The sequence below is a fragment of the Pelophylax lessonae genome (assembly GCF_965119305.1).
Source record: "Pelophylax lessonae genome assembly, chromosome: 5".
In the NCBI taxonomy this organism is placed as follows: Eukaryota; Metazoa; Chordata; class Amphibia; order Anura; family Ranidae; genus Pelophylax; species Pelophylax lessonae.
Genome location: NC_138772.1, coordinates 361,771,712 through 361,782,628, shown reverse-complemented (window position 1 = coordinate 361,782,628; position 10,917 = coordinate 361,771,712). Strand labels below are relative to the sequence as shown.

General features: G+C 41.2%; 1 protein-coding gene and 1 long non-coding RNA gene across 3 annotated transcripts in view; one reads left to right on the top strand and one right to left on the bottom strand.

The window, feature by feature from the left end:
- Window positions 1-3,388: 3,388 nt before the first annotated feature.
- The window catches only part of MBP (myelin basic protein), a 226,728-nt gene continuing 219,199 nt past the window's right edge, over window positions 3,389-10,917 (bottom strand). For both annotated transcript variants that reach the window (XM_082259263.1, XM_082259264.1), the window contains exon 8: window positions 3,389-4,810. In XM_082259263.1, coding sequence (XP_082115389.1) covers window positions 4,766-4,810 — 45 coding nt within the window. In that variant the 3' untranslated portion in view covers window positions 3,389-4,765. The remainder of the gene's footprint in view (window positions 4,811-10,917) is intronic.
- On the top strand, window positions 4,960-5,272 carry LOC309556766. The gene is made up of 2 exons (XR_014225336.1): window positions 4,960-5,056; window positions 5,191-5,272. It is a non-coding gene; the product is annotated as an uncharacterized lncRNA (long non-coding RNA).

Sequence of the window (10,917 nt, the reverse complement as noted above, 5' to 3'; positions counted from 1 at the left end):
TTGTGCTGGCCAACCACCTTTGCAAAGTGAACAGCCCATTTGCCTTTAGTAAATGAACCCCAATAACCTGGAAAAAGGATGGAAATCAGGAGTTCTGACTTCAGTTGCTGTAGGTCAATTCAACTTAGGCAGCCATTGGATCAGCATGCGAGCTAAACATTTTCATGAGGAGTTTAACAATGATAGTATACATTTTACTGTCAGCACAGATGTTCTTTAAAATCAGGAGTGCTGCTGTCTTCACTGACCAATAGGGGTTTATTTTTCAAACTACTTGCCGCTCGCCTGTGGGTGCTATGAGGAAGGCGTAAAGCCGAAACGCGTCAGATTTTGTGATGTTGTCACTGCTATCCATGCCAAACACATCAGCATTTGTCATGTTGTCACTGCTATCCATGCCAGAATAAAGAAGTTTACTTGGAAGCCTTTTTGTGGGCCGGCTTTATTCATAAAATGTACTGCGGATGCTGTAGGCAAAGTGACATACCCATACATCGCTGCCTACTTCTGGGTTTAGGATGCACACCCCCCCACCCGGCTCCCACTGTGATTGTACACAGCAAGGAGCCTGTCAGCAAATCCTGGCCAATAATTCATGGGCAATCACAGCCCAAAGCTCTTGTTTTGCTAAACAACACAGAGTTCTGTATGTAGAGAATAATCTGTCAGTTTCTGAGATGACAAAAAGAGAGATCAGTTATTAAAAGCAGCACGCTGTATGCACATTACACATAGTTAGGTACATATTTAACTCCTTGATCGCCCAAAATGTTAACCCCTTCCCAGCCAGTGTCATTAGTACAGTGACAGTGTATAGTATTATCACTGATATTAATATTACTGGTGATGTCAGTGGCAGTTAGTTGGTTCCACCCAGCATCAGTTAGTGTCAGATCGCAGTCCCCTTTTAAACTTGATCACTTTACTAGATAATATTTCCCTTATCCCAGTGAACATAACAAAAATTCACTTTGCAAAGAATACCTAAGTATTTTTTATTGCACATAATTGGATGATGGAATTTAGCAGAGCTTCACCTCATTCACTAGGCTCTGGGAAAAATGTCCTTTCAAAGTGAACCGCTTATTTTTCTTTAGTAAAAAAAATTTATACGACATGTATAAATTACCTAATTTTCTAAACCTGCCATAAAGTTCAACTGTGTATTCCTTGTAACAACAGCAGGAAATGTAATTTTGGAGACAATTTACCCTAGATGAGTCATTTTCTGCATATGTGATTGGCCCACTGCTTTTCCCAGCTGTTGGTCTCCTATTAAAACTGTGGGAAAGATCATGTGAATATTGCAGACAGACCCTTCTAGTAAGCATTTAGAAAGTAGGAAGTAATGTAATACATGTTTAAGGTTCAACTGATACACAGTAGGTAAGACTATGCAATGAAGTTTGCTTATTTCTAAATGTGCAATATGTAGCTGGAGAGGACTCTGCTTTCTTAACAAAAGTGAAGTTGTGCTTTAAAGTTAACCACAATAGGGAAGGCAGTTGGTCTATGGGGAACAAATAACACACAGCTGTGAGTATTGTTCATTATCTGGATAATGTATTCAGTATAATATACTTCTAATTTAAAGTCTAAAGCCGGCCATAGATGGATCGATTTTCTTACCTGCAGCCACAAGTTGCAGGAAAAAAAAACAGTCAGTGTTGATGAGGGAATTCTTCCTGTGGAGCCATTGTGTTCTGCCATGGGGTGGGGGAGATCTTCCTGCCGGGAGAACAATGATTACTGCTAGCGAGTGTAGTAGCCGCTAGCAATAATCACATGTAAAATCCAGCAGGCTGGTTGTACCCAAGTTGATCGATCAATCAACTTGGGTACATTCAGCCTACCCATACATGTTTTGAACTTTGGCCGGTCCCCGCTTAAATGGCCAGGATTTGAACCATCTATGGCCGACTTTATGTTTGCAATTTGGGATAAACCTAAAATCATCATATGGGACATAACTTACATTTACTATGATGTGTCCTGTGTGCTCATTCTTCTTGGTTTAGGAGAAATGCCTGTTTTCCTACCCCTAAACTCTCCCCCCCCCCCTTTAGCCACCGCAACCTACTACTACAGGATCTATGAATGGAGGGAGCAGAACTATCAATCACCTACCCATCGCCCATTTAGAGATCCTGTGTCATTCATAGAAGCTGTAGTATGGCTTCTATGAATGGAACAGCAGGGCAGAAAGGATGGGCATGGTCAGGCTCTCTTGAACAGAGTTCCTAGCAGTCCCTCGGTTGTATCAACCCTCACCATAAGATTATGGCAGCTGGGGGTGGGGGAAAGATGAACATTTCTAATAACCAAGAAGAATGAGCACAAGCAGCACATTATATTAGATGTAAGTTATGTCCCTTGTCTTGATTTTTATGCTCATAATTTAGGGTAAACTTAGCCTTTGCCATTAATTAAAATGTGAGAGGAAATCAAGTTTCCTAATGACACAGAGGTAGAAAAAAAACCTAGAAGGCAAAGAACATCCCCTTCTAGTCCCCAGCTTCAGGACTGTTACCCATGCTCTATTTGGCTGCAGTACATCCCTTCCAGCACTTTATAGTGCTCCTGGGAGGCATAGGTGCAATGCCCAGTCCTGCTGCCTGCAGCATGTCAAAGTCTATGGCTGGATAAGGCTGAAAGCTCTACGGTGTGGTATTCACATTTAGGGCCATATGCATTCAAGGATTAATACAGGTCTTCCGCTTTCTGGGCATTCGTCCCTGAACACACAGGGGTTGATTTACTAAAGGCAAAAAGACTGTGCACTTTAAACATTGCAGTTGCACTCTACAAGTGCACTTGCTCCAGGGGTTAGTAGATGAACTGAAGCTCTGTTGACTTCCATCATTCAATCATGTACAACCAAAATTGCTGTGTTTTTTTATTTTCCTTGCATGTGATTGGCTGCTTTTTCTACAGTGAAGTCTTACCTCATTTACTAAGCTCTGGGACAATTGCACTTGCAGAGGGCAACTGCACTTTGCAAAGTGCACAGTCTATTTGCCTTTAGTAAATTAACCCCCTAGGGCCCTGAAGGAAAGTATCAGCATTTCAGCCCCATCCAGCCACAGCCTGCCGTAGACTTTGGCAAACTGCGGTCAGCAAGGCTGGACGCTGAACATGTGCCTCTTGGGTGTACTAAAATGCCAGGAGGGATGCACAGAAGCTAGAAGCAAATTCAAGAGTTCTTATGTTTAGTTAAGGTTGGTTTCCATGAATCGTCATCTTTGTCTCCATAGCTATGAATGCTCTTATCCTCTTCAGCAGCTGAGACACAGCTGAGAAAAGAAAGGTTGCGTTGGTTTTGATAGACACAATAAATTGCCCTTCCATTCTAACACTATACATAATAATAAAGACCACACAAACACAATTATTTCTAATATGATTACTTTATTTCAATATCTTTAAAAACACCATAAAATGAATAATGTTCACTACTTTTGCTGGGTAAACCTACATAGAGAAACAAATGGGACTATGATGGCAATGAGAGCTGTGGGCTGCAATGCCTATCTTTTTCACAATCCATACACATTATTGTGTGTTTAAGCTCCCATGATTCATTGCATTCCATTAGTATATAATTTCATCACATATTAAATGGTTGTGACTTTAACTAAGGCACATATTAACAAGCTGTGTTTTAATGGCAACACTGGTACCTTGGTATTTTCTACAATATACAAGGTTTTGTTTTGTTTTTGTTTTTTAAAAAAGAGCTGTAAAAATAAAGAAACCCCATTAAATAAAGGTCAATATAATGTACATTTTTACTTCATTAGGAGAAAATAAAACAGTGCAATTCAGAAGAGCTGTTTGGTGCACCACTTTTTATCAGTGCCCTCGCTATAGAGATGTTGTCATTTCGAGTAGTTGGTTAAATTAAACTATGATAGTTAGTCTATTTCTGCAAGGCAACACTATACCAGTGTAGCAGTTTCAGAAAGTTACTGAATCTCTTGCTTTTTACTTGCCCTGCTTGTATAATGTTTCTAGAGTAGACTATAGATTTCAGCCTGAGTTGTGTCAAGTGTAAGCAGTAAGCTCTGTGTGTGTATCCAGTACTCAGGATAGCTCGGAACGTCCTAAAATACCCAGTCTCTCTCACTGTTTCTCCCCTCCCATAATATGGCAAGGACAGAGCTTCTAGTCCATGTTTCCGGCACCTTGTATCTTTAGGAGCTCACCATTTCCCATTTTCACATGCACAAATTTGCCCTTACACCCTGCAACCCTCTCCAACTGCTGTCTCTACCTAGTATGAAAGAAAAACATGCATGTGAGAGAGAATGGATGTTACTAAAAATAAAATCATAAAATGCACCTATTTATCAACCCAAAGCAGCAAGAAGCAAACTAATAAATTCCTGAAAGTGATAAATATTGCTTATTAATTATCGTTCTGTTGGTTGTCTAAGTTGTCTGGCCAGGCAACGCATTGAACCTCATAGTGGTCACTGTGATATTATAACATTTTGGTTCACAGGTAGAATTGACTTTGCTTTATGATTAATATTGTATTAGAATGTAGACAGCAGGGTCCATCACCGTGTTTTCCATCTTCCTATTTATCATTTTTATTTATCTGGTACTGGTGACACAAGTTATCTGCGGTCACAGCTCATTGGCTCTAAGTGACAGATTGTTTATATGTATATCAGTGTTACGAATAGTAGTAGTGTTATTGATAATGGCACTTCAGGTTATGAGGCAGGCTATATCATTTTTGGTAGACGTCTTGGTAGCTTCAACGCCTGGCCATTGGAGAAGATGACCGGCTGTCTCTTCCTCCCTGCAGGAAAACAAAGAAGAGTAAATGGTCAGTGTTCTGCCCTGCAAGTGGTGTTTCTTAGCTAAATTGTATGGTAAACAAATACTATTATTAAGCTGAAAATTTAATAAGACAGAAAGGCATTACATACAGAAGTTCTAGGAGAAATGTATTTTTTTTTTTTTTTATATTTCTAATGCTTATTGCATGATATTTTCAGAATTCTACTTTTATTACAGAGCCACTAGAGGGCACACCACTCTGAATGTCTGTACCGTGTACTTGCTGAATGATTACTTATTACAGAGCCACTAGAGGACACATCACTCTGAATGTCAGTACCGTGTACTTGCTGAATGATTACTTATTACAGAGCCACTAGAGGACACATCACTCTGAAGGTTTGTACCGTGTACTTGCTGAATCGTTACTGATGAAAAGTACAGAAGGAGCTATCCAAAGAGGATACTGTTTCCCATAATATTATTATTATATAGGATTTATATAGTGCCGACAGTTTACGTGGCTCTTTACAACTTGTGGGTAGACAGTACAAATACAATACACTTTAATACAGTAGGAATCAGAGGGCCCTGCTCGTTAGAGCTTACAATCTAATACTAAAAAATCCATCATATGGCGCATTGTCGAGCCAAAATCGGGGGCAAAAACCTTCATCATGTACTGTGCCTGCAAGTATCAGACAGTCCTCCCTTCTATGAACTCTGTTTTTTCATTTCATTTAGACTTCGCCATGTTTGTTCAACTTATCTGCTATATAGCCCCCTGATGATGTCAAGTGTGACTAAACATGTTGGGAGGAGCCTAACCACATGATGCTGGTATGCTGTTGGAGGTCGGCCATGTTTTTGGATGAGAAACAGACACACGCTGTTTTATGCTTTCTATCTTTGGATATAATGTGAGTACCCTGTGTGCAGAGTTTCATCATATGTTTAATAAAGCCTTTTTAAGGATGTCTGCGCAATGATATTGTCATTTCATTTTTATCACGAGGAACTACTTTATATGTTGGGTCCATTCCCCTGGATATACACTTTTGTATGATATATATCTATGCTACCTGGCTGGATTCGCCTGTTGGTCTGTGACAGATGCCTGCTTCATTTGGTTTATCTTGATTGAACGCTGTTTCCTTTAGTCCATCTGGTAAGAGGCTGCATGTTTATACCTTCCTGGTGGTGGATATACCGACAGTACGTGTTTGTTTTTATCTTCACTGGGGGATCATTTTGGAACTTTGTATCTCCTCTGAGCGCGGCTAACTTATTTTGAATTCCTGATTATCCTTCACCAAGAGGACATTGTGTCTGCTGCTCATTTGCCCTTCATAGACTTTTCTTTTATTTCCTTTTAATATTCTTAATATATTTATGTCCTAGCGCAATTTATTCTTGTTCATTATATCTGCTATATAGGCATGAAATTTGCAAGCTAAATCAATTTTAAACCGTGCTGCGCCATGGCATAGATGCACTTCCCTCATGCACACCAAGTTCTAACATTTGATATTACTGCTTTGAATGCCTCTGGCGAGTTTGTATGACTGTTCTACATTTTGTTAAAATGGTGAGTTTTCTGTGCATTTATGATAGCTTTGGTAACTCAGCCCCACTATGTCTGAGATGGGTCAGCGTTACTCAGCAGCACTGCTAAATCTGTTAAATAAATTCTATTCCAGGTTATCAATAAATATTGCAGACACGTGTGCAGTCAAGGCAAATACAGTATTTATTTTAAATTATTTATCCTTTTTTTTTTTTTACCCTTCTTCTTTTCCCATCAGTATGGCTGTTATTTCTGCCTGTAGAGATAGCTATAGCCTTTTAATATTTATTAGCCAAAGCAGACCATCATCTGGTGAATATATGATTGATCTCCAAGCAGACAATTACCTTAAAATTCACAACTACTTATTGTGAATGACTATGATATCAAAATACTGGTAATATGTGTTTCAACCACTTGCCAACTATTAAATATAGTTTTTGACTTAGTTTGTAAATATTCCTGGAAAATTATTGTAATAATTTGTTTCCCTTATAACACTATTTAACCCCCCCCCCCCCTTGTTTAGCATATGCTAGTTTTAAACCGTTCGTCCGTTTTTCATCCATCCGTTGACGGATGAAAAACGGACATCAATGCATTCCTATGGAAAAACAGATGTATATGGATGATCATCCATTTGCATTCGTTTTCATCTGCTTCCGTCAACATCAATTTTTTTTGAACGCATGAAAGCCCTAATTTTCATCCAATAAAAAAAACGGATTGGACTGAAAACAGATGACAACGCATGAAAAAGGGATGACAAACTGATGAAAAACTGATGACAAAGGATAAAAAACTGATGTTGACTGAAAAAAAAAACTGATGTCTGAAAACACGACTGAACTGATGAAATGAACAGTCCATATGTGTGAAAGGGGCCTTAAATGCATTTTAAGACTAAGGGCTCTTTCACACGGGCGGTCCGATCAGATCCGCCTGTCAGTTTTTTAGGCGGATCTGATCGGATCCTCCATGCAGCCCTATGGGGCAGCGGGTGTCAGCGGAGGTCACCTCCGCTGACACCCGCTGCCATCCGCATCCGATCCTGTGCTGAAATCTGGACGGATGGAAACCCTATTTTTCCATCCGTTCAGTAATCGGAGCGGAGTGGATCTGATGAGAGCGGACAAGCGGTCCGCTCTCATCCGATCCCCCATAGAGGGCAGCGGGTGCTGAGACACCTCCCTCTCCGCTCTGCAAGCGGAGATGGAGCTGTCATCCGCCCGGCTCAGCGGGGATCGCGGATCGATCCCCGCTGAGCAACACGGATCCGCCTGCGGAGGTGGACCGTGTGAAAGAAGCCTAAAGCTTGTTTTTTCCATATAAATGACAAAAGCTAATTGCTTTACTATACCTCAAAGAAAGCTATGTTCTCCTGGCATTTGCTATGAACACCTTATAATAACATGCTGCAGTCCCTCCAGTTCAAGCTCATATGAAAGTGTGTATATATATATATATATATATATATATATATATATATATATGTATATACACAGTATCTCCCAAAAGTAAATACACTCCTCACATTTTTGTAAATATGTTATACCTTTTCATGTGACAACACTGAATAAATTACACTTTACTACAATGTGAAGTAGTGAGTGTACAGCTTGTATAACAGTGTAAATTTGCTGTACCCTCAAAATAACTCAACACTACACTGTTATACAAGCTGTACACTCACTACTTTACATTGTAGCAAGGGGTAATTTCTTCAGTGTTGTCAAATGAAAAGATATAATAAAATATTTACAAAAATGTAAGGGGTGTACTCACTTTTGTGAGATACTGTATATACATACACATATATATATATATATATATATATATATATATATATAGTAATATGGAGGGCTTGCAATCACCAGCAAGCCGCTTTTAAAAGTAAACAGTCTTTATTGGTCTCTGTGACGGGGGTCACTTTGGTTGGGGGGCCAGTGGAAGCCAGCTTACCTTAGAGAGGTTGAGAAATCCCTCACTCAGCTCCCTAGACTTACTCTTATGTGTAAGTCACCCTGTGCCTATTAGGAAAAAGGGTCCTGTACTACTTCGGGGCGACCTGGAGCGACTTGCATAGACATTCATTTTATGAAGTCTGTGCAAGTCGCGTCGAAGTCGCGCTACACGTGACTTCACAGGTCGCCCCGAAGTCGGATCCGCCGTAGTGTGAACGGGGTGTAATAGTTTTCAGTAGTGATCTTAAAAGAAAGAATACAACTATTGTGTTACATTGTATTCTTCTCATCTGCTGTGCAACATCAGTTGCAGCAAACTTACCAAGTAAAAAATTGGGAACATGTTTTCCTATTTAACCCCTAAATTAAGCCCCGTAGATTACCCTAAATATCCCTAATTAACAGCTTAATCTGTTTGAGGTAAGTAGTACAGGACACTCCTATTAGAACCGGTCCTGTACCGCACAATGGGAGCATGACAGACCGCAACTTGTCAGGCTGACAAGTTGCGGTCAAAGTCGGATCAGTGTGAATGGACTCTTAGACCTCATGCACACTGGACGTTTTTACAGCTGCTGTTTTTGTCTTTAGACGTTTATTTCTGCAGCCAGTAAACCCCCTAGTATGTTATCCTATGTGTCCAAGCACACATAGGCTGTTAGCAGTTTTCGGCAGGGGCATTTTCTGGCTGGAAAAAAACAGAACTAGTGGGTTTTGAGAGGAGTTTTTCAGCTGTAAAAATGCTCTAACTTTAATAAAAGCATAAAAATGCTGAAAAAGGCAAAAAATACGGCTATTCAGCGTTTATCAGTGTTTTTTGGGCCATAAGCTTTTGTTGGAGTATAGGTTTGCTAAAAAAAAAAAAAGCTAAAAACCGATACAGCTAAAAAACGCTAAAGAACGCTACTACAAAAATGCTGAAAAACTCCTACAGCTACAGCTTTCTACTGGAGTTTTGATAATGTCCAGTGTGCATGAGGCCTTACAGTGATCACTGATAAGAGAGCTGTTGTCAGCAGCTTCTGTACATAAATGGTGATCTCAGCAGATTCCAAAGGGATTGCCCACAGCAGTGTATGGGCTCTTTCACACGGCCGCTCCGTATGTCCGCAAATCATCCTATTTTTTTGCGGATGCTTTGCGGACATAATGTAAGTCAATGGCATTGCGGATGTCAGCGGAATACCATCCGCTGACATACGATTTTCTTCCTTTCAGTTCTGTTCCGTTTTTTGGAACGGAACAGAACCCTATTTTTCCTCCGTTCAAAAAACGGAAAGGAAGGAAAATCGGATGTCATCCGCTGACATCCGCAATGCCCATAGACTTACATTATGTCCGCATATCATCCGCAAATGGATGGGATGATATGCGGACATACGGAGCGGATGACACAAATGTCATCCGCTCCGTGAAAAAAAAAAAGTCCCGCAGCGGAGAAAAACAGCGGAGTGGCCGTCTGAAAGAGCCCTAAGGGTGGAGGAAGTTTAGGTTTCTAATATTGTATTCTTAGGATTGTCTAAAAAAGACATCCTTAAAAAAAAAAAAAAAGATATAAGAAACCAGTGGTTCATCCAGATCATCCACGTCTATGCATAACTAAAACAACCATGGATCCACCTGTCCATGAATTTCTGAATTCACGCATCTTCCCGGAGGCGACTGATAGGTGTTGGCGTTGTCTGTGGGATAGAGGCACCCTGTCCCACGTTTTCTGGAACTGCCCCCTGATCCGGGGCTTCTGGTCGGAGGTCCGTAGGATCTCCCAGCTGATGACGGAACGCATCATCCCGGATGATCCGGCCTTCTTCTTGTTGCACTGCACTGGCATTGCCCCTAAGCGCTACAAGCGCTCGGTGCTTAGGCACCTGACAGATGCAGCTAAATCCTGTGTAGCCCTCTGTTGGAAGAGCACGTCGCCCCCGACGGTCTCTCTCTGGCTGCGTAGAGTCAAATGGCTTAATGAGCTGGAGGACCTGGTTCTTACGGCTCAGGGTAGGAGGGAGCAATACTCCAAAACCTGGGCATGCTGGAACTCTTTTGTCATGTCTGCGGAGGGCGTGGCCCTGGGCGGGGTCTCTGATTCGCCCACGGACTGACCTGTGCGGGGGTCACCTGCGCGGGACGACTCTAACCGTTTCCTACTGGCCGAGCTTCCTCTTCGCCACCACCCGCTACTGAGCATATCTACTCCATTCCCTCCTCTGCTCCCCTGTTGTCTCCTATACCTTCCTGGCCCCCCCCCTTCCTGCCTCCCCCCCGTGTCCCACCCGCCCTCCCTACCTGATCTGGACTTTCCCTGATCGTCTCTGTCTGGTACTTATGAAGTGGTTACCCCTGTTGCATACGTGTGCATCACTTCCTTTTAGATGTCACTTACCCCATGGTTTGCTATCATGAGATTTACTGTTACACCAGTTGATACCGTTTCATTTTTTTTCCTTTTTTCTTTGTATGGAGCTCTAATTATATGTTATTGGTCTGACAAAGTGGTTGTTGACGCTAACCTCAGATGCTTCATGTACTCTACATTTTGGACTTGTGTTCTAATGCATATTCTGTGTGATGGCTGTATTACGCTTGATTAATAAAAGA